Below are 23,849 nucleotides of genomic sequence, written 5' to 3'. Positions count from 1 at the left end.
TATTCAGAGTAATTCAATTTCAGCTTGCAGGCTGGCATTGTTCAGATTGCAACTCACTTTCAACACCATAATCCTTGCTTCTCTTCATAAGGAAACAGAGAATCATACTCAATGAAATTCACAGCCTGTGTAAATTGAAGGGAAAAAATGCACAACAACATAAGTTGCATACAGGATTGGAATTCTCTGCAACACTAAGCTCAGTTCAAAACAAATCAAGAAAGGCAACTTTGCAATAACAGCATACAACATATCAACAATAAGAAACTAATAGATAAAAGAGTTCAAAGAAGATAAAAGAGAAAAGTAGAAATTAAAAGCATTGAAATCAAAACAAACATTTACTTGGCCAAAGAAGAAGAGAAATATCTGCTTGCAGCCTTTAGAAGGAAAGCATTAAACCACTAGCATAAATCATGTGGTATTCATACCATTGAACAACAACAACAATAATAGGAAGAACAAAAAAAACCAAAAAAAAAAAAAAAAGAAAAAAAAAAGAGAGAGATTTCCTACCACCTTGAAAAAGTGGTCTGAAATTCCAACCACCTTTACATAGTGGTCGGAAATACCGACCACCAAGATGGTCGAAAATTAAGAAATTTAAAAATTTTAAAATGATTGAAAAATTTTCTGACCACCTTTACATAGTGGTCTGAAATTCCAACTACTTTTCTAACCACCATAATCCTTTGACGAAAATTTTGAAAAAATGTCACTTTTTCCGACCATTTTTCTGGGTGATCGGAAAAGTGGTCGGAAAATTGAAGATTTCTAGCAGTGAATAGGAACAATTAAGACGGGAGGAATTAGTGGTAAGCGTTTGATCCAAATTGACTGATTTTTGCAACCCCAAGAAGCAATGACTCAAACAACAACTGTTCTGTTAAAAAGTTTGTCCAACAAATTAAGCTTCGGGGATTGCAAATGTTAGGCAGAGAGAAATTCTATTCCAAGACACTTGTTAAGGACATGACTTTGTTATTCCGAGACAAGTTCCCTTTCCCTGGTCAACATCTTATGATGAATCCGTTGCACAATCTTCTTAACATCGCATTTATTCTTACATTCAATTAAATGGCCAATGACTTCTGAATGTAGAGCAAAATCTCTTACTACGCATTTTCACATAATATGTCAACTACATATAGATGTAAACAAATAACTTGATAATTGTTATCACATAATATGTCAACTACACAAATACATAATCTAAAAATTATTTTTAGACCAGGCCAAGATCTACAATATAAGGTAGACCTTCGTCTATGGTATAATTTGACCTAATGCTGTAGTTTTGATGGCTTTATGTACAAGTATATTTTGCCCAAAGCATATATATTTTTGGCATACCATTTCGATCAGCTTCTGCCATGCATATTGATATTGATATTGTCTATCAGTTAACACAAAGACAAAGAATATAATGTTAAATGTGGGTAGGATACAATCATCCAAACAACACCATATATATCCTAATAAATAATGAACCAAAACAATTTAAGACGAAAAAACGATCCTGGTGCATGAGTCCACAAAAAGAAGACAATTGATCGAGAATGAAGAGCAGAAAATGGAAGTATATACAGTGCTCACAATCCCACTACCCTAAAACTCAAAGTTGGACCCGCTTTTTTGTAGGGCGAGACAGGTTTAGGTAAATTATTGTGTGGACCGTGATCCACATAGTTGTGTGGGCCATAAATATATGGTACATTTTTTATATATTTAAAATACATTATTTTTGTACTGAATGTATATTATTTGATAGTATATATAAAATATGTACTTTCAGTACGTACTTAAATAATAGACATTCAGTACAAAATAATGGGTATATTAAAAATATACATTTTATTTATGGTCCACAGATCTGTGTGGACCATGGTCTATGTAATAATGATGGACAGGTTTAGCCCTAAGCTTGTAATTTTGAGGGCTTTATGTATAAGGATTTGTTGCCCAAAGCATGTATATATTTTTGACATACCAGTTTAGGTTCAGCCATGCATATTGATATTGTGATCAGTAACACAAAAGTGAAGAATATATATAATGTTAAATGTGGGTAGGATACAAAAAACACCATAATAATGGACCAAAACTTACAATTTAAGATGTAAAATTAAGAACAATCCTGATGAGTCCACAAAAAGGAGACAATTGAGAGTGAAGAGCAGGAAATGGAAGTATATATAGTGCTCACAATCTGTCTAGCCAAGTTATGCATTCACAAAAAACTCAAAAGAAGATTAATCATATAAGCGTCGAGATTGTGAATGTGGTTCTTGTCCTTATTATTAATCTGTTGAGAGAATCTCTTCCCCAACTCCCCTGCAAGCCTAACAAAACCACAGCGGTCTACGTTGAGAGATTGAAGGCCAGGACAAGCATCAAGGATGGCCTCCACGCCTTTATCTGTCAATTGATTTAAATTAAGTGTAAGGCGTTTCAACCCATGCATGTTTTCTGCAATGGCAACAGCCTCCTCATCTGATGGTACGTACAGGAATTTACTTAGCTTCTTCGTAAAGGAAAATGAGTTGAGGAAAGGGCAAGACTGTCCAGCAGCTTCAATTCCTTGTTTAGAAACGGCAGAGAATTCAAGTTGTAGCTCCTCCAACACTGGAAACTCTTTAACAGTTTTACTAAAACCTTCATCAGAAACTTTGCTGGAGCTAATACGAAGATGTCTCAGCTGTTTTGCTCTGTATAATCATTTATACTAAGATTAAGGAACACGTACAGAAAGAGAAAGCTAGGGATTAAAAGAAAACAAGAAACATATAACTGAGGGCTATATATGAACCAGGAATCCAGGATTTAGCTAGACAAATCCTAATGGATTCGCACATTCTCACCTAAGAAAATGTTCTCATAGGATCTGAGTATATATAAATTCATTACCATAATCAATCTGTGAGCATAAATATAATATAAACATAAATGTGCATCAACTATCAGTTTAGCCTTTTAGTTGGATGGAACACATGATTCAATTCAACCAGAAGAATCACATAAGTACAGCATTAAACCAGAAAATATAAAACGCATATATATATATATATATATATATATTACCTCTGAGCAATGTAGAAGAGCATATCATCAGTAGCAAAGTAGCCTAGCTTAATGGAAATAAGTTGGCCCTCACTGCGATTCACTACGTCTCTGCAAATTTTATGCCAGTCCCGTCCTTTACCCTCCTCACCTAATATATCCCACAAGTCCACATAGCGCCACATGGAGGGGTCTTGACATATCCTCCACCAGGCAGTGCACACCTGTGCGCTCTGGAAAATATCCACCACCCTCAGCCTTTGCAGAATGTTTGCCGTTAACTCCCGAGGAAGATCCACCCACGGCGCCGCCCTACCCGCTGGATTTGCCATTGTCTCTACTGCACACTGGTGTGGTGTTAATGGAGGATCGATTATTTATACTAGCACCCAAATAAACTCGATCCACAGGAAATTGGCTTCAAATTTTTCTCTCAAAAGATAACAAGTCGTGAAGTATTTGAAAAACATGAATTAAGTCATTTGAACGATTTAAAACATTACGAAATAGGGTGTAATCAAATCAAGTCAACAATCCAAACTTCAAGTTCAACTTGGGGTATGTTTGAAAAGCAGAAAAATGTTTTCTGACTCATTTTTCAAAACATCATTTTCATTTCTTGTGTTTGTGTTTGGCTGTATAGCTGTATATTTGGTTCATTTTCTAGAAAGTATGCCGAAAAATGAATATAATTAAATATTTTAGTTAATTTGTTTAAATATAACATTTATAATAACAATTTTCAATATAATAAACAAATGTCTAATAAAATATCAAAATAACTAACAAGTTGATCATTGCATCCAATGTCTTACAATCCAAAATAAGATATCAAAATAATAGTTGATCGTCCCATCCAAGTCTTACAATCCCAAATAAGATATCAAAATGACAAACTAGCAATCCAACATGAAAGTCTTACTTTCCAATAGAAAGTCATAAAACCCACATAACCAATATCTAACTCATAACAACAACACATACATGATTATTATCCATCTATACAATCCAAAAATGCAAAATAATCACCACAATATTATCACAATTGTCACAAATCATTCATTTATAACAAAAATATCACAACAAAAAACAATATCTCAAAAACATAACCAAAAAAACACATAATTTTTTTTTTAAAACCCTAAATTTGGGGAACCAGTCTACCCACTGGTTTTGGAAACCAGTCCGACGGACTGATTTGCGAAACGGTTTGCGAAACCAGTTCGTCGAACTGGTTTCGTGAGCCAGTCACTAGTTTCTGAAACCAGTCACAGACTAGTTTGTGAAACCGATCCGTGGACTGATTTTGGAAACCAGTTTCTCAATCCAGTGGAAATCAGTCCCACTTTGCTCAAATTAGGAAAATATTTTCAGATCTGAGAAAATAAATCATACAAATTCCAAGTGAAAGAAGAAAGGGAAGAATCATACCTTGATGGCTTGATGATAGGAAGATGATAATGGCAATAGAAGAAGAAAAGGAGTGCTGGAAGCCAAAAGCAAAGGTGAGGCGAAGAGGTGGAAGTGCCGTGAGGAGTTTGGAAAATGACTTCCCAAAAAAAAAAAAAAGTCATTTTTCCCCAAAAGACCCTCATTTTCCATTGACCATTGTGTTGTTTTCTTTTGACCATATTTTCCTTCTCTTCCCAAATACCAAAACCCGGAAAATGATTTCCATAAATCGTTTTCCGGATTTCCAAACACACCCTTGAACTCAATTGAGCTCTAATTTTTTAAATGCTACAAGAGTTCAAGAAAATATACCGACTTTTATTTTATTTTTTACACAAAAATTACAATAATAAATATTTTACATGATTATATATATATATATATATATAATGTATTAATTAAATTTTTTGTATTATATTTATATTATATAAAATATTAATAAAATAAAATAAAAACTCAATTAGGATTATTGCTCACGAGTTGCCAAAACTGAATATTAAGATATTCAAATATCAATTCAATTTGATACTCATACTACTCGAGCTTAATATACACCCCTAAATTCATTGAGTCGAGTTCAAGAAACTCATTCAACATAGTTAATTTTGTTTAGAGTTAATATCACAATTGGTCTTCTAACTATTGAAATAGTACTCCTTTTGGTATTGTATTTTCAATTCGACCAAAAACATATCTCTGATTTCATTTTTGACAAAAATTAATCATCGGACCGGTTAAAAAATATGTCAAATTGGATAGGCCAAAAAATTCATCTATTAATACAACTAGAAAAATCATTATTTAATATATTTTCAGCACAATGATGCAAAAAAGGTTCACAATACTCATCTATAAATAATTATTAGTGTTTAGAAAACAAATAAAAAATTTCAAAGTTCATGTATAATGTCTCCAAGTTCTTCTAGCTCATTAAAGCAATGATATTATTATGGTGATTTCATCACAATTCATTAATATCACAATTCATTAATGTCAAAATTGTAATAAGTTGAGTCTTTGAAGATATAGGCTAATGAATATGCCATGCCTTTGATTTTATTTAATTAAATATTTAGCAAAAATATTATAACAATTAATTTAATACAAAAAACTTTACAAATGAAACCCACAAATAAAGATGTTTCTCGTTTTATTTAATTAAATATGTGGACACATTTTTTTTAAAAAATTAATTTTATTCTAGAAACCTTAGAATATTACAATCAAGGTAAAATAAAAGTACATTATAAAGACATACTTATCTAAATAGATGAAAGTTTGTATAGACCACCACCAGTTGAAACATTTTTTACTTTCAAACAATAAAAAATAATGTTAATTATCAACACAAATATATACCTCTACTATAAATATTTATTATGGTCATTATCCCCACTATCACATTATTTTCCCCCATTATCCCACCATCTTAGTGATTTATGATGTTAAGTGTAACAGTTACCTTTGTGTGTGTGTATATATATTTTTCGAGTTCCTGCATATTTCATCAGTTTTTATTGTTTTTTCTCCTTCCTTGTATGATTTTAAGTGGTGTTCTATGTGTATGATCATACAAGATTTACATGACGATACACAGTAATTTTATAACACTTTATCAGCACAAGTGCTCTGTATATCCTCGGTGAATGAAGAATTGGATAATCCTATTACCATATCCATTAAGTGTACAACAAGATCCTTGAGACTATGGGATTCAATCTCGTGAATTTTTGATTAAAATTTTGTATCTTTAGTTATCTTGACTGGGACTATCCCCATAGCCCAACCTTTGAAGTTGTTGACGGCTAACTGATCCAATTTAGCAACGAGCTATTTTTGTTTAACAAAATCAGTTTGTTAAAATAAAATTAGAAAAAAAAAAAAAAGGAAAAAGAATATTTGTTAATGATGTGCCCCTAAAAGTGTTCATACATCATAAACTAAAACATATAGTAGAATTCAATTTAATTTTTAAAACTTCATAATTTTCAATTTCCATGTTTACGTCTTTTTTACTTCCATTTTCGCACTCCATGAACTTTGAACTCACATTCGTGACCCTAATATTCTATTTATCCATGAAAAGAGATTGAATTGCATTGACCCTAAATGTGATTTGCTTTTCAATTATGTCTCTAATTTTTTCATTTGAAAATAAAAGCAATAAAGAAAGCAAAAGTCATAAAGATAAATTAGAAAAAGTAGAATGATTGTGAAGTTCAATTTTGGAAAGAGGACAACATTGGAACAAACTAAAAAGGAAAATAAGATAGGCACAATGGGACAAAGGGAATAATTAATACATTTTTAATATAACATTAATAAATATACAGGAGGATTTTGATTGTTGTCCAGGTCCTTAATCTGTTGAGAGTATATCTTCCCCAACTCCCCTTCAAGCCTAACATGAATACAGTGGTCTATGTTGAGAGATTGAAGGCTAGGACAAGCATCAAGGATGGCCTCCACGCCTATATCTGTCATTTCATTTCCATAAAGTCTAAGGTGTTTCAACCCATGCATGTTTTCCGCAATGGCAACAGCCTCCTCATCAGATGCTCCATTGTATTCACTTAGCTTGAAAAAGGAAAATGAGTTGAGGAAAGGGCAAGACTTTCCAGTATATTACGGTCCTAAGTACTCTATACGTATGTTCAGTATATTATACGAGTACGGGACTACGCCTATAAAAGGGACCTAAACCCTTCAGTTAAAGGACTTTTGACCTCTCTCCCTCTCTCTAGAAAGACACAATCCTCTCCCTTCTCTCTACATTTGGTTCAAGAGCAATGAATAAAGGGATGACTTTGGAGCTAATTTCTTTCATGGATTATACCTTCTACATATATCATTATATTACACAAAGTATAGGGAGCAATTTATCCTTATCATATGTGTTGCCCAAATCATATATATTTTTGACATACCAATTCAGGTTCGGCCATGCATATTATTGATATTGTAATCCGTTAACACAAAGAGAAAGAGCATATTGTGAAACATGGGTAGGATAAAAATAACACCATACATCCAATAAACCAAAACATACAATAATTTAAGCCGCAAAATTAAGAACGATACTGATGAGTCCACAAAAAGAAGACAATTGAGAGTGAAGAGCAGGAAATGGAAGTACATATAGTGCTCACAGTCCGACTACCCAAGCTACGGCTTCACGGACGTCAATTTCATCAAAGTTATCTGGGACATAGTTGATAAAAAAGATCGCCACAAAAACGAGCAAGTGATTTTTGAGTGTGGTTCATCAGGTCCTTAATCTGTTGAGAGCATCTCTTCCCCAACTCCCCTTCAAGCCTAACATTATTACAGTGGTCTAAGTTGAGAGATTGAAGGCTAGGACAACCATCAAGTATGGCCTCCACGCCTTTATCTGTCATTACATTTCCAACAAGTGTAAGGTGTTTCAACCCATGCATGCTTTCTGCAATGGCAACAGCCTCCTCATCAGATGATCCGTTAAAGTATCCACATACACTTGCCTTGACAAAGGAAAATGAGTTGAGGAAAGGGCAGGACTGTCCAGCAGCTACAATGCCTCTCTTAGAAATGGAACAGTGTTCAAGTTGTAGCTCCTCCAACAGTGGAAACCCATTAACAGCTTTACTAAAACCGTTATCTGGACCTAATAGCAAGATGTTTCTGTTGGAGAATAAAACTGGTGCTGCCAGCCAATAGGTGTAGATACTTGTGAAAGGGGCACATGCGTCTTTTATCTTTTATCCCTTTTAGTTGTAACCATTTTACCAGCTTCATTCTGTATATATTGTTATCCATCTTCGTCTTCTTCAGTAGTAAGCTTCATTGAATAGAAATAAACATTCACCTTTCATCTTTTATCTCCTCTGTTCATTGTCAGTCCATAATCCAACATTTTCAGCTGTTTTGCTCTGTATAACAACAAAAGTACATACGTACTAAGATTAAGGAACACGTAAAGAAAGAGCAAGCTAGGGATTAAAAGAAAACAAGAAACATATAATTGGAAACATATAAAGAACCAGGAATCCAGGATTTAGCTACACACATCCTAATGGAGTTTAATTAGTTCAGCGCACTGTTGAAGTCAATGAGGGCAAATATGGGAACAATGACATTGCAGATTTATTTATAGTTAAAACAACTCATAAAAACCTAGTTAAAACATGGATTTGATAACAAACAATAAAAATCTTGATTCAACCAAACTTATAGCCCAAATTAAGAGATTAAATAACATTTCAATTTATGAATGAAACTTTGTAATTGAGATTAAAACGCATATATACCTCTGATCGCAATGTAGAGGAGCAGACGATGAGAAGCAAAGTGGCCTAGTTTGATGGAAATAAGTTGCCCCTCGCTGCGATTCACTACTTCTATGCAAATCTTATGCCAGTCCCGTCGTTTACCCGGCTCAGCTACTACATCCCACATGTCCACATAGCGCCACATGGAGGGGTCTTGACATATCCTCCACCAGGCACTACACACCTGTGCGCTCTGGAAAATATCCTCTACATTCAGCCTTTGCAGAATGTTTGCCGTTAAATCCCGCGGAAGATCCACCCACGGCGCCACCCTATCCGCTGGATTTGCCATTGTCTCTACTGCTCTCTGGTTTGGTGTTAATGGATCGGAGGATCGATTATCTATATATACTAGCACCGAAAGAAACTGGATCGACGGGAAATTGGCTTCAAATTTGCAAGTTTTCTCTCAAAAGAGCTGAGGAATCGTGGCTTCCAAGAATTTCCATTTATCGTAGTATTATGACCAATGAAATGAAATGTACTCCGTATTAACGCCCGTACAGTTCACGATGAGCAACCCCAAGTTGTTGGGAAGGGGAAGAGAAGAGAACAATATAAATTTGGTGAGGCCCACGATAAAGGATAAAGTATAAATAAGTTATGAAATATTTAAAAAACAGCAATTAAGTCATTTGAACCATTTAAAAAATATTACGAAATAGGGTATAATCAAATCAATTCAACAATTCAAGCTCAAAGTTAAACTTGATTCAGAAAATCAAAGTTTAAATTCGACTTAGCTCTAATTTTTTGAACCCAACTTAAGTTCAATAAAATGTAACGGTGGTATACGGAAAAAATGTTACTATCTTCGTTATGAGCTATAACTTTTTGGCATAATAGTAAATATTTGATTTTAACAAGTGGTACCAATAAGTTTGACTTCCAACAAAAACAGTTAAGACATAAGAAATTAGTGGTAAGCGTTTGATCCTAATTGATTGACTTTTATTTTATTTTTTACACAAAAATTACAATAATAAATATTTTACACTATTATAACATTCTATAATATAATATATATATTAATTAATTAAACTTTTTATAATATATTTATATTTTATAAAATATTAATAAATAAAATAAACACTTAATTAGGCTTGCTCACGAGTTGCCAAAACTGAATTTCAATTAAATTCGTTACTCACACTACTCGAGCTTAAGCTCGATAGCTCATTTGCACCTCTAAATTCATTGAGTCAAGTTCAAGTAGCTCACTCAACATAGTTAATTTTGTTCAGAGTTAATATCACAAAGAGTTATGTTACATGTACTGCCAAATTCTACTCCACTTTTACTCCATGATGTAACAAAAGAGGATATGTTATTTTCATCATGTAGGTCCAAAAAATTCATCTATTAATACAACAAAAAAAAATCATTTATTAATATATTTTCATCACACTGGGGCCAAGAAAGTTCCAACTTCCCAATACTCATCTATAAATAATTGGTAGTTAAAAAATAAATTAAAAAACTTCATATTCATGTATAATATTTTCAGCTTCTTCTAGTTCTTTAAGGCAATGATATTATTATGGTAGTTTCATCACAATTCATTATTGTCTTCTCCCAAACACAATTCATTATTGTCAATATTGTAATAAGGCTAATAAATATGCCTTTGATTTTATTTAATTAAATATTTAGCAAATAATATATTTTAAAAAATTAATTTAATACAAGCAACTTTACAAATGAAACCTGCGAATAAAAATGTATCACAACTTGTTTTTTTTTTTCCAAAAAAAAAAATTGTGGACATAATTTTTTTAAAAAAATTAATTTTATTCTACAAACCTTAGAATATTACAAGGTAAAATAAAAGTGCGAACGGAAAAAAGAACAAAAAAATAGGAGCTAACGCTCTGATACTAGATGACGATTAAATTTCACAATAATCAGATTACAACTGGAATAGAAACCTATAGGAGAAGGAGTAGTGAACTACCTATACTATAGGATGTGGTTATTGACTAGCCTGTAACCACATGAATGTAAAGCATATAATATAATAAAATAATAACAATAATAATAATAACATGACTAACAAGTGCATTGCAAAGACATACTTATCTAACTAGATTAAAGTTTGTATAGACCACCACCACTTGAAACATTTTTCACTTTCAAACAGTAAAAACTAATGTTAATTATCAACACAAATATACCACTGTAATAAATATTTATTATTTATTATGTCCTATCCCCACTATACCATTATCTTCCCACATTGTCCCACCATCTAATTAGTCATTTATGATGCTAAGTGTATCACTTACGTACCTTTGTATACATATTTATCTGACACGATGATCAATAAAATGGTAATTTTTTTGGAGTTCCTACATATTTCAGTTTCTATTTCTTCCTCTCATTCCTTAATTTGTATGATTTTGATCAGTGTTCTATGTGTATGATCATACAAGATTTACACGATGATACATAGTAATTTTATAACACGTTATCAGCATGAGTGTTCCGTATATCATCGGTGAATGAAGAATTGGCCAATCCTATTACCATAAAGTCACTAACTGATCCAATTTAGAAAAAGGGTCTTTTTTTTTTTTTTTTTTTTTAACAAAATCAATTTCTATATATATATATAGAAATTGATTTTGCATATATAAAGGAAAAAAGAACATTTGTTAATGATGTGCCCCTAAAAGTGTTCATGCATCATAAACTCAAATACATAGTAAAATTCGATTTAATTTTTAAAACTTCATAATTTTCAATTTTCATGTTTATGTCTTTTTTTACTTCCATTTTCGCACTCCATGAATTGAACTTTGAACTCACATTCGTGAGCCTAATACTCCGTTTATCCATGAAAAGAGATGGGATTGCATTGACATCTGGCATGGTCACTTGTCATTAAAACTTACTACGTATAATATTTGCAAGGGCTTTCAAATGTACTTTTGTTAAACAAAAAGATGTCAAATATACTTTTGTGGGCCCAAATTGTTTTTAAAGGGATTTATTATTGTTATTATTATTTATTGAGTGAATTAAAAATGTAGAAATATAGAGAAAATAATTAGTGAATAACAAATATGATGATGTGCTAATGGATATTGCAAGGTTAACACAAAGCGTAAGGATAAATTTACTAATCTGGAAAAATATTCTGTTTTTTTAAAGAAATGAAAAACTAAAAAAAATGAATCTCTTTGAGTCTTTGTATAGTTGTTTTATTTGAAAATAGAGAATTTTTCACGAGACTCGTGTACGATGTTAAAACAATTATAATATAAATAATGTTTAATGTTTATTTTTATTGGGTCAAAATCCAAACATTATTTGCTACTTAATGTAACACGTGTTTGAAAAAGCTAAGCACCATGCATGAACATCAACAACTTGGCTCCTAACAAGATCCGCTCCGCCCCGGGCTTGCCGGATATGGCGGACACTCCTCAAATCTTAAAAATTATAAATTTAAATAAAATATACATTAATGTATTTGTAATTTGGTAAACACAATCTATACTATTAATAAAAACAAAATACTTTATTTTAACTTCACGCCCAAAAAACTCATATACTATTAAGGTTTGCGTAATATTATAAAATATGATAATACAATTTCTATTCGTACTACAATTTTTAATACAATATATTCTTTCCTATTTCCTATTTATAATACAATTCTAGATTAATTAATACTAATAATAATTAGTAAAAAAGTTATCCGTAAAATAGGAATAAAAAAGAATCCTTAAGTCACGAAAAATGGAAAAGGAAACAGAATTCGCTGATTAATACTAATAATAATCAGTAAAAAAAGTTAAAGAGTAAAATATGTAAATAAAAAAGGTGTTACAAACCATGCATCCGCAGAGGAGGAACATGAACGTGGCAAGAGAATCACAAGACCACCTAGCAAACTGAAGGACTATATTTGCTCCTAAATTGTCTAGTTCTGACAAATTCTTATTCTGCTTTCAACTTTATAAGATTACATGTGGTTAAGCAATAATGTAGGCTTCTTGGTAGGAATTCATTAGTTATGTGTGCTGTATAAATGGCGTTTTTGACAGCAAAGTGATGAGCAAAGAAATAACATCGTTTCCTTCCTCTAAACTCTGGTGTTCTCTTCTCCCTAACCCTTTTCTTGTCTGGAGGCATTCCATCCTCTAAAGTGGAAACCTTGCTACCTACATTCCCTCCTTAACAATTTGGTGCTTTCATTGACAGAAATTATGGCTCCCGATGGCGCACAAACTCGAAGTCGATCACTGGAAGACCAAGTCCAGCAAATACGTGAAACCCATCAACAAACCACAGAAGAGTTACGCCAAGCATTGCTGAACAAACCTAGGCCACTAAAGCCATCCAAACTGCTATGGCAAAATTGACCCTCCATATCACTCAACAGAACATTATTCCAGCAGCTTCTACCTCAACCCCGCCAGTACCAACAACACCACTCCGTGCCGGACCATTTGCGATAAACCAACCTGGCAACATGCAATATCCTCGTTCGCTCAGGTGCGACATATCTGCCTTCGATGGAACCAATTCGTTAGACTGGGTATTTCAAACAGAGAAGTACTTTAGTTTCTGGGAGATTGCCGACGAACAACGAATCGATATTGCTGGGTTTTACATGGTGGGACAAGCCTTATCCTGGTTCCAATTGATGCACAAGAACCAGCAACTGTCCTCTTGGAGAGCATTTACGACCGCTTTGGAACAACGGTTTGGGCCGTCAACCTATGTCAACCACCGTGCAGCACTCTTCAAACTAACTCAAAAGACTACTGTGGAGGCTTACCAATTTGAGTTTGAGACGAAGAACCGGGTTACCGATCTTCATCCAGACGCCTTATTGGATTGTTTCATCTCCGGCTTAAAACCTGCAATACAGTTATTGGATTGTTTCATCTCCGGCTTAAAACCTGCAATACAGAATGAGCTGTCTATCCTCAAACCCACGACCTTGTCAGACGCAATAGCTTTGTCTATCCTCAAACCCACGACCTTGTCAGACGCAATAGCTTTGGCAAAGTTGGTTGAGGAAAAGCTACGGGACTCAAGGCCTCTAAACCCAAGGCCTACCACCTGGAGACCGTTCAACATTGAAACCAGCCATTCCCCTGCACTTCGACAAGTTGATCCAACTCCACTATTGCCTACACCAATCAACCAAAATACACCAAACAACCAACATACCCCCCGTAGAACCACCCTACCCATTAAACGGCTAACCGCGGCTGAAATCCAAGCACGACGTGCACAAGGGTTGTGTTATAATTGTGATGAGAGGTTTCGACCGGGACATCGATGCCAAACAAAGTAGTTCTTATTGCTATTGGCAGACGAACCACTTGTGGCGATTGACGAAGGAGAAAATGTCGACTGTGGCGAGGAGACGGTCGAAGACGTTCAAGTCGAACCAGAAGCAAAGTTTGTGCCTGAAATTTCGTTGCACGCATTGGAAGGTACTGTTGGCCCTCGAACATTTCGACTTAAAGCCTGCGCTAAGGGAAGAGAATTCACGGTGCTAGTTGATACAAGCAGTTCACACAACTATATCCAACCTCGACTAGCAAAATACCTCCATTTAACAGTGGACAAAACCATTCATTTTCCGGTAGCGCTCCATTTAACAGTGGACAAAACCATTCATTTTCCGGTAGCGGTTGGTAATGGGGAGCGCATACAGAGCGAGGGAACGTGTCGGGCTGTGCCCTTCATCATGCAAGGGGCAGAGGGAACGTGTCGGGCTGTGCCCTTCATCATGCAAGGGGCAGAGTTTGATGCTGACTTCCATGTATTGGAGTTCTCAGGAGCAGATGCCATCTTGGTGTTGGTCCCAAGGGGATGGGGTACAAGTCTAGAGGGGGGGGGTGAATAGACTTGTATAAGATTTTGCAAATCTTTTTGACCTCTCGTGTGTATTGAACTTAGGATGTTTAGGTTCGATACCTCACGAGGTGAAGACAAAGTTTTATGCGCAGCGGAAATATTATCCCCTTTTTGGTTAGCACGAGTTTGGGTTAGTTCGAGAGGTGTGATTATATGCAGTGCAATCGAGAAGTTAGCGAGAGATAAAAACAGAAAGTAAATGCAAGAGAGATTTTTAAGTGGTTCGGCCAACCCGCCTACTTCCACTCTTCTTCCAGAAACTCCCTGGAAGGATTGCACTAAAAACTTCCCTTTCTAGTACAATAACGAGCGCTTGAGCTTTGATCACCAAGCCCGCCTCAAGCCTCAGGTTTTTCGCCCCGCTTCCAGTTACTCCACCTCTCGAGCACTTGACCTTTGATCACCAAGCCCGCGTCAAGCCTCAGGTTTCTTTCGCTCGGACAGCAGCCAGGTTACTCCGCCTCTCCTCAGGTTTTTCTCCCCGCTTCCAGTTACTCCACCTCTCGAGCACTTGACCTTTGATCACCAAGCCCGCGTCAAGCCTCAGGTTTCTTTCGCTCGGACAGCAGCCAGGTTACTCCGCCTCTCCTCAGGTTTTTCTCCCCGCTTCCAGTTACTCCACCTCTCGAGCACTTGACCTTTGATCACCAAGCCCGCGTCAAGCCTCAGGTTTCTTTCGCTCGGACAGCAGCCAGGATACTCCACCTCCCTTGCTTAATCCAAAGCAAGACGTTGTTGATAGTCACAGTTGAATGTAACAATCTCCAATCTGACCACAAGCTATCGTTGAATCAACTTTGATGTAGAGCAGCTTTGGTCACCTTCTGGATGTATGACAGTTTAGCTTTGTAACTCTCTTCGAACACTAAGATGTGTTCTCTCGCTGTATTGAATATCAGGATGATATTCCAAGTTAAGCACTTTGCACTGGAACGTTTTTATCAGACACCTCTTGTTAACCTCTTGACCTCTTTCACAAAAAACCCCTTTTTTCTTCTGTGTCTTTACGTCCTTATATATGAGAGTAGAAGAATAGTTCCGTTGGAGGGAAAACTATTCCGTTTGAAATTGGTCTCCCACGCCGAACATGGGTCTTTGCACAATTTCAGCATTTTTCATGGAGTAGTGGTCTTGTAACTTGAGCCTTTTGTTTTGTAGTGAATATTCCATATTCCACTTTCTTGAGTTCATGCTTCACTTGCTTCTTTTGGATAAAGTTACTCTTTTTATGTTCCCATCATTCCTTGTTTGGGGAATCTGACCACTTCAGGATTGGTGCACTTCTTGACCGTTTGTGGTGGAGGTCTGACGTGTCATCCACTTCCGTCCATTTTGAAACCTCCCGCTCAGCACCTCTTCAATATTTTATCTCCATGATATTCTTCTTCTCCAAACTTAGAGTATTTTATCTGCACATGTTGACTAACATTCAGCCTCTTGGAGAAGTGCCGGTTTATCGAGACCATAAAAGATGTCTCGACCACTTGATGTTTCAATCCCATGTATCGAGAGGTCTATCTCTCGAATATTCTTTACGTCTCGAACTCGATAGATATATCGAGAGGTCCTTACCTCTCGAACTTGGCTTGTGTCTCGAGACTTAGTTGATGTCTCGTAGACCCTTATTCCTCCAGAGTTGTCTCGTGCCTGCTTCTGATCTATCTGTTTGCTTACAACACGAAAACTTCTAAGTTGTTCAAACAAGTTTACCTTAAGCTTAAATATTTCCCGAGTTGAGCTCAAATTACCCGGTTGTATTTTCGCTCTTAGTTTACTTATCGAACTTACATTGTTTTGCCTATGTATCGAGACTTGGGGATTCTTACTTAACAGTTGGTATCATCAAAACCTATTACATGATGTTCCTAACAATTTCCCCCTTTTTGATGATGCCAACACTTATACTTACTTATATGGCTGATTTGAAAAAGAAAAAGCATTGATTTTATTTTCAGCGCATATGGTAAGTTTGACAACTGATCTACTAAAGCAAGAATAACCAAACTCACGCAACACCCCAACAAAAGATATATATATTATCATAACAGGAGTGTTTTACAGGGCTTTAGCAGAAAAGAGAGAAGATAAAGAACAACATCAAATTCGAATGCATGTAGACATCGAGAGCTTACTGCTTATTCGCTTTCCTCTTCTCGTTTATGGCTGCTCGTGTCTTGTGGAGGTCTTCAAAGTTCACCTGCTCTAGATATTCGTTTGATATATCCAGGTGAAGGTAATTGACAAAGGCTTCACCTATGAAGTTGCCTTCAATCACCCCATCTCTCCACCATTCGATGCATTCCGGAAGAGTGAGACCGCTATGAAGAGCTAAGTCAGTTTTGGTAAGAAGACTTACTATGATTCCATGAAGATATTCGTTTGAGTCTTCTTTGGTCCCTGCCTTGTAGCTCTGTAGGAGTAGCTTGTCTCTCTTCTCTTTGGCTGTTTGTTGTTCTTGTTTCTTTCTTCTGATTTCCTTGTCTTCTTCTCTTCTTTCTCCTATTTCCAGTGAACGCTGGATCCTTAACATATCTGCTCTTTCAGCTTCCTCCATTTGTTTTCTTGTTGACTTTGGAACTTTTGGAGGAGGAGGAGGTCCAGCTGGTTCACTTGCCGCCCTCTTCTTGCTGGTTGAAGTCCCTCCCTGAGTCTTCTTTTCCCCCTTGTTGGCATCATAGCGGAGGGAAAGTAAGGAGGACAAACCGTCGAAGAGTGCATGGATTTGGGCAGGCATTTGGTGCGACAGGTCAGTGAGTATGGTTTGCATCACATCCTGTCGAAGTTCACTTGAGCGTTGGTGGGCTTGAAGCTCTGCTCGTAACTCGGCGAATTCAGTTCTCATCCTTTCAGTCTCTGCTCGAGCTACCGCAGCCTCATCCGCAGCCCTTTGTGCTGCATTCTCAGCCCACACTGCTTGTTCGAGAAGTTCTTCATGATTGGCTTGGGAGTCACCGGAGCCAGTCACAGGTATTGCAGCGTTTCGAACAACAGCAAGTACATGCTCAAGTTGAGCCATCCTCTGAGATTGATCAGCCATGAATTGACGCACCTCGCCAATGAAAGCTCGTTCGGCCTGTTGATCAAAGTCAGAAGAAGAAGGAGAAGAAGATTGAGTGGTACCTCTAGTCGGAGGGGACTTGGGTGCTTCCAGATTTCCACCCATGACTTGCATTCGTGATTCCACCTCTCGACTGACTTCCTGAGGTTCAGCAGGGACACTGGGATCAGAGCTCGAAGGTAGCTCCATATCAGGTGCTTCCCGGTTTCCACCTGAGGGATGGATCACTTCTTGCTCTTCACCTCTCGAACCTGGAGCCTCAGCTTCAGCTGCTGGTAAGGTAGGATTGGCCAAGGTGGGAGTCACTGCATCAGATGCTTCCCGGTTTCCATCTGATTGAGGTTCCCCCTCAACACTACCTCTCGAACCAGTGCTGGGAACGTGATCATCTACTGGAGGAGTTGATTCATCGGCAGGTGCTTCCCGGTTTCCACCTTCTTGAACCTCAACTCTCGAACCAGCAGGGTTCTCCTCATTCTGCTCTTGTTGCTCACTTGTTTGCACTTCAGTATGCTCTGGTGAATCTGGAATATCTATTATCTCAGGAGCAACTGGTGCACTCCACCTTTCCCTATTAACCATATCGATGGGAAAGCCTGGGAGTTGGAGCAACAAAATTTCACCCTCTCGAACTGTCTGAGCTTCATCTGTTGCATTCGAGGGTGTGGACTCAGGTGGTGGCAGTAGTAAGACAGAGTTAGGTGCCACCTCATGTGCTTCAGAGGTCTCGGATTCACCTCTCGAAGCTACCTGGTCTTCTAGAGCAGATTCACTCACTTGGGACAAGGGGATTGCTGCAGTTGGAGTAGGAGTGTCAGCATCATCTCGAGCAACCCCAGAGGTCTCTCCTGGACCTCTCGTGTGTTCTACACTTTGTCCCAAGGATATTGCTGTGGCAAGCCTGATATCCTCTCGAAATTGAGCATCTAGTTCAGGATCTTCTTCAGGCTCGGCTTCATCTTCTTGTGCATCAACAGCTATGCCCTTTCCTTTGTCAGATCGACCAAGATTACTCCTGATTACTTGCATCTCATGGGCACGGTTTTGAAGCTCGTCGGCTGGGATTTCAGTGAGATCTAACCAGTTTAGTGCAAATCGTTCCTCAGCCTCCATCTCTGCTGCTCTTGAGATCAATTGATCAAAGGGACCTGTTCTCCAGTTGATCCAGCGAAGTACTCTGGAGAAGTCGTCCAAACTCGATACATTCTCAACACTTTGATTCAATCGAGATGTGATTTCAGCATTCAGCTCATCAGAGTCAGCAGGTAGGATTTCTGTTGCTGATGCACACTCCACAGCTTGTTCAGTTATCTCTCGAACAACCGAGAGATCATGTGTCAACCCATCATTCAGAAAAGCTTGCACTGGGTTCCTGACCACAGTGCCCTGACCATCAGCAGCCACCACACAGTCTAGATCTTCAGCTGCTGGAATATCTACCTCTCGAACCACCTGTCGTGGTTCCTCAACAATACCCTGTACTGGATCACTGATCCCAGTACCTTCAACTTCTCGAGCCTCCTCTTGAGGCAAACCAACAGATTCATCAACATCCTCAGCACCATCAACAGCAAGTATATCAACACTTAAAGTTCCTGACAGGGACTTGGTAGGGGGCACTCTCTCAACCTCAGTGGCCAGTGTAGCCTGAGGTTCCCCCTGGGCTTGTGCCCTGTCCTCAAATGGTACTTGTATAACGGACGGTGTCACCTCTCGAACCTGGGTGACAGCAGCAGTCTTGGTCCTCTTGGCCTTCCTTTTCAATTCAACCCTCTTGACTGGGGTGTCCAAAAGCTCGTCATCAGAGCGCTTCTCCTTAGCTGGGGCTTTCCTTTTTCCCCTTCCCTTAGGCTTTGAGGGTGAAGATGCATCCTTAGCACCTTTTGCCTTAGCTTGAGGTTTCGTTCTACCCATATAGGTATTCCGATGAACCTCTCGCCCTTCCCTCAGTTCGAAGCCCTTCAGTCTCAATAGAAATTGAACAACAAAGCCAAAACCAACCTTTTTGTAGATTGTCAGGTCGGAGTTGGAAACTGAGCTCTGCACTTGGTGTTTGAGGCAGTCGAAGATGATGTGAGCCCAGTCCAACTTGTTGTTGTTCCAGATGGCGTGGAGGATTTTCAGAGTGTCCAGATTGACTTCGTCTGTTCCGGACACCTTGCCGAGGATGAATTTTATGATGAGCTCGGCGGCTAGGGCAAACCTCTCCTTCAAATGAAATCTGCGGAGGGCAGAGGATGCTCTGGGTGGTGCAGTCTCCAATCGGATTTTGTCCCAAAACTCCTGCTTATCCATGTTGTAGTCCGATAGGTGCTTGACTGCCTCCTCCGACGTAGCAAAGTCGAATGCTGCTCGTAAATCACCCACAGAGATTGTTATGTCTATTTCGTTGAAGCGGCTTTCAATCTTGCCCTTCGTGACCTTGGCATGAGCGAACCATTCTGTGTAGTCGAGGTCATGAATGGTTCGGTAGTCATGCGTCATGTACCGCATTAGTCCTGCCTTCTCAAATTTCTTCAAGACTCTCTCCGCCATTGTTGGATTTGGCGAGTGGGTGATGAAGCCATCTTTGTCAAGGATGCTTCCCGCCTTGACTTGTTTAATCTGAGAGCGTATGTGGTCTAGCTCTCTCTGGTATGCACTGGAGGATGAAGATGAAGATGAAGAAGATGATGATTCAGACGCCATTGAAGAAAGTTTGTGTGTTTTGGAGGGAATGTGTACAGCGTCTAAGGATTTGGGGATTTTGGGTATATGGTTTTGAGTTTGAATCCGGGTAAAGAAGAAGGATTTTGCTTTTATATTAGGCGGATTCGGGTTGGATATATGGGTAGGGTTGAGAGTTTGACCCGTGGAAGGATCCCGGTTGATTTAAAAGATGTGAGAAGTCAGAAATACCCCTGATAACGGTCAGCTTATAAGGTATTTTGGTAAGGGTATTTCGGTAAAGTATAGAACGGTTTAAGCTTTGAGACAGTGGAGTATTGATATTTTAAAATAAGCATGCTCCCACTAATCAAGATAATGCCCTTAAGTGCGAAAAACCGTCAGTAACCGATGACCACGTGGCTAGCATTTATGTCCAAAGATAGCCGTTCCACCTCATATATCCGTTGAGCTTATCAAATTCACCTTTCGAAGGTGAATGATCTTCCTCATGAGTTTAAGGATCTTCCCCCTGAGTGATTGATCCCTAAACCTCCTTATTCTTCCGTCTTGATCTGGTTAAGGATCTTCCCCCTGAGTGATTGATCCCTAACCCTCCTTATTCCTCCATCTTGATCTGGTTAGGGATCTTCCCTTTGATCCCTAACCCTCCTTATTCCTCCTTTCAGAGATATCAGTTTGTTATCTTTCGAAGTGACCTCTCGAACTACCCTTCTTCGAGACATAATGTATGTAGACAAACTGATCGGGTGACCTCTCGAACTACCTTTCGAACACAGATTGCGAGAGAAACAAGTTTGATTCATTTAAAAGATATCACTTGGAACATATCCTTAAGTTCATTTAGTGATTTCCAGATACATTACATATGAATCAATATCCTATTAAATTCCCTAGAAACTTTTGTTTGGCCTTGGTCAGCCTAATAGGAATCTATCGTTAAGGCAGGAACTAGCCATCTAAAGTCCTATTTGTCTAATAACAGAACTGGGGGTGGCTATTCCCTTTTCTTGTTCTTCTCTCCGGAGCTGCTTACTATAGTTGGGAGTGACCATCTTCATCGCTAATCCTCTTAATGTCTTTGGATTAGGTATGATCATCCCTTTGGCTGCTGCAGACCTCAGAAAGTCCCATCTGGTCTTCCTCTCCGTTTCCCTTGGTTCTCCATTTGGTTGAGGAAGGCCCTTTTCCAGAATGTGCAGCAGTAGGAGTCCCTCTTGTGCAGGACTCTTCTCCCGATTCCAGTATCCCATCGTTGTGGATCTCCTCGTATTTGGGGATCCATTCACCTTGGATGGGAATAGGATACTTGCTTGGATTATCAGGAAGCTCCGTAATCTGTTCACCCTTCGTTGATTCTGGATAGTTTTCTCCTTGAAAATCTTTGGACTTGACTGCCGGTTTCTTTCCTCTATAAAAGAATGGAACATCATCTTTTCCTTTCTTTTTCTCCATGGGAAGTTGATGGTATGAACTTCTGAAAGAAACCCTCTTATTTATAGCCCAATAGGGTTACCACTGTTGAGTCACGGGATGCAATATGAATGACCATTCAATGCTTGTGTAACTCCAAAGCTGCCATAAAGTTGATGAAACCGCCCCTCACATGCGAAACAGTTCATGGCACTAAATACAAGAAGATAAGATTTGACCATTCAACCCAACTCTATCATTCCCAATTCTAACCTTAGTTGAGAGAATCTATTTTCACATAACGCTTTTGTGAAAATATCTGCTAGTTGCTCCTCCGTTGCAACATATTCCAAAGTGATGTCCTTTTTCTCAACGTGGTCTCGGATGAAGTGATACTTAATATCAATATGCTTTGTTCTGGAGTGTAACACTGGGTTGTGGGTGATGGCAATAGCACTTGTATTGTCACACATAATTTTAACCTCCTTACACTCAACACCATAATCCATTAGCTGTTGCTTCATCCATAAGATCTGAGCACAACAACTTCCAGCTGCTACATATTCTGCCTCAGCAGTGCTTGTAGCTATCGAATGTTGTTTCTTGCTAAACCATGAGACAAGTCTTCCACCTAGAAACTGACATGTCCCTGATGTGCTCTTTCGATCTATCTTACAACCGGCAAAGTCCGCATCTGAATAACCCATAAGTTCGAAAGATCCACCTTTCGAATACCAGAGCCCAACACTCTGCGTACCCTTTAGATATCTAAGAATCTTTTTGGATGCATTTAGGTGACTTTCCTTAGGACTTGCCTGAAATCTAGCACATACACCTACTGCAAAGGATATGTCTGGTCTACTTGCAGTTAAATAAAGAAGAGATCCGATGATACCTCGATAAGTGGTTTGATCGACCTCTCGACCTTCGCTGTCGACATCGATACGTAGAGAGGTTCCCATAGGTACTTTGACTGAGGATTTCCCTTCTATGTTGTATTTCCTGAGCAGATCCTTGGTGTATTTCTCCTGGTTGATGAAGATACCTTCCTTAAGCTGTCTCACTTGTAGTCCAAGGAAGTAGTTGAGCTCTCCCATCATGCTCATCTCGAACTTTCCTTTCATCAAACTGGAGAACTTCTCGCACAAGTCTGGATTGGTGCTACCAAAAATGATATCGTCCACATAGATTTGCACCAATAAGATGTGATCCCCATCCTTAATTCTAAACAATGTTTTGTCCACTAGGCCTTTGGTGAACCCACACTGAAGTAGAAAAGAGGATAAGGTATCATACCAAGCTCTCGGAGCTTGTTTTAAGCCGTAAAGTGCCTTCTTTAATTTGTATACTTTGTCAGCTCCCACGTCCTTCAAGAAACCCGGAGGTTGTTCAACGTACACCTCTTCTTCGAGAAGTCCGTTCAGAAAAGCGCTCTTGACATCCATTTGATATACCTTAAAGTCTTTGAAGGCGGCATATGCGAGAAAGATGCGTATGGCTTCGAGACGTGCCACTGGAGCGAAGGTTTCATCAAAATCTATTCCTTCCTCCTGACAGTAGCCTTTGGCAACAAGTCTGGCCTTGTTCCTAACAATAACTCCATCCTCATTCATCTTGTTTCTGAAAACCCACTTTGTACCAATGACATTCTGATGATGAGGTCTCGGAACTAGTTCCCAAACGTCGTTCCTCTCGAACTGATGAAGTTCCTCTTGCATTGCTTGCACCCAATCTGCGTCGCTTAGAGCCTCATCGATCACCTTAGGCTCTATTTGAGATAGAAAGCAAGCAAACATGCTTTCTCTGTAAGCTGATCTGGTTCGAACTCTGTCACGTACATCTCCGATCACTTGATCAGCAGGGTGACTTCTCAGCCATCTTAGGTCGGGTTGCGGCTCCTCAGTTGATACTTCCATTGAAGGTTGAGATATGGGTTGAACATCTATGATCTGGTTTTGATCAACTGAGTCAGGCGCTTTCTTCTTGGTAGACTCTTCATCATCTGATTC

The 23,849-nt window shown here is 38.2% G+C and overlaps 2 protein-coding genes across 2 annotated transcripts; both read right to left on the bottom strand.

The window, feature by feature from the left end:
- Nucleotides 1-2,230: 2,230 nt before the first annotated feature.
- LOC116029077 (F-box protein SKIP19-like) lies at nucleotides 2,231-3,392 on the bottom strand. Its single transcript, XM_031270994.1, has 2 exons — nucleotides 3,082-3,392; nucleotides 2,231-2,708 (listed from the first exon to the last, which is right to left on the bottom strand). Exons 1-2 carry the CDS (start codon nucleotides 3,390-3,392, stop codon nucleotides 2,231-2,233), a joined length of 789 nt encoding a protein of 262 aa, XP_031126854.1.
- A 4,666-nt stretch (nucleotides 3,393-8,058) lies between these two features.
- LOC116024841 (putative F-box protein At4g05475) lies at nucleotides 8,059-9,279 on the bottom strand. The gene is made up of 2 exons (XM_031265888.1): nucleotides 8,799-9,279; nucleotides 8,059-8,420 (listed from the first exon to the last, which is right to left on the bottom strand). The coding sequence occupies exons 1-2, from the start codon at nucleotides 9,109-9,111 to the stop codon at nucleotides 8,407-8,409; spliced, it is 327 nt and encodes a 108-aa protein (XP_031121748.1). The 5' UTR covers nucleotides 9,112-9,279; the 3' UTR covers nucleotides 8,059-8,406.
- Nucleotides 9,280-23,849: the final 14,570 nt, after the last annotated feature.

The sequence above is a fragment of the Ipomoea triloba genome, chromosome 1 (assembly GCF_003576645.1).
Source record: "Ipomoea triloba cultivar NCNSP0323 chromosome 1, ASM357664v1".
Taxonomy (NCBI): domain Eukaryota; kingdom Viridiplantae; phylum Streptophyta; class Magnoliopsida; order Solanales; family Convolvulaceae; genus Ipomoea; species Ipomoea triloba.
The sequence above is the reverse complement of the archived record's forward strand: the minus strand, read 5'-3'. Positions and strand labels throughout refer to the sequence as shown.

What these genes read in the sequence shown, in the direction of transcription:
- LOC116029077 (XM_031270994.1), bottom strand. Translation starts at nt 3,392, where the DNA reads ATGGCAAATCCAGCGGGTAGGGCGGCGCCGTGGGTGGATCTTCCTCGG. An exon ending in CTCTTCTACATTGCTCAGAG is followed by an intron (nt 2,709 to 3,081) that starts GTAATATATATA and finishes ATGATTATACAG; the next exon opens with AGCAAAACAGCTGAGACATC.
- LOC116024841 (XM_031265888.1), bottom strand. Translation starts at nt 9,111, where the DNA reads ATGGCAAATCCAGCGGATAGGGTGGCGCCGTGGGTGGATCTTCCGCGG.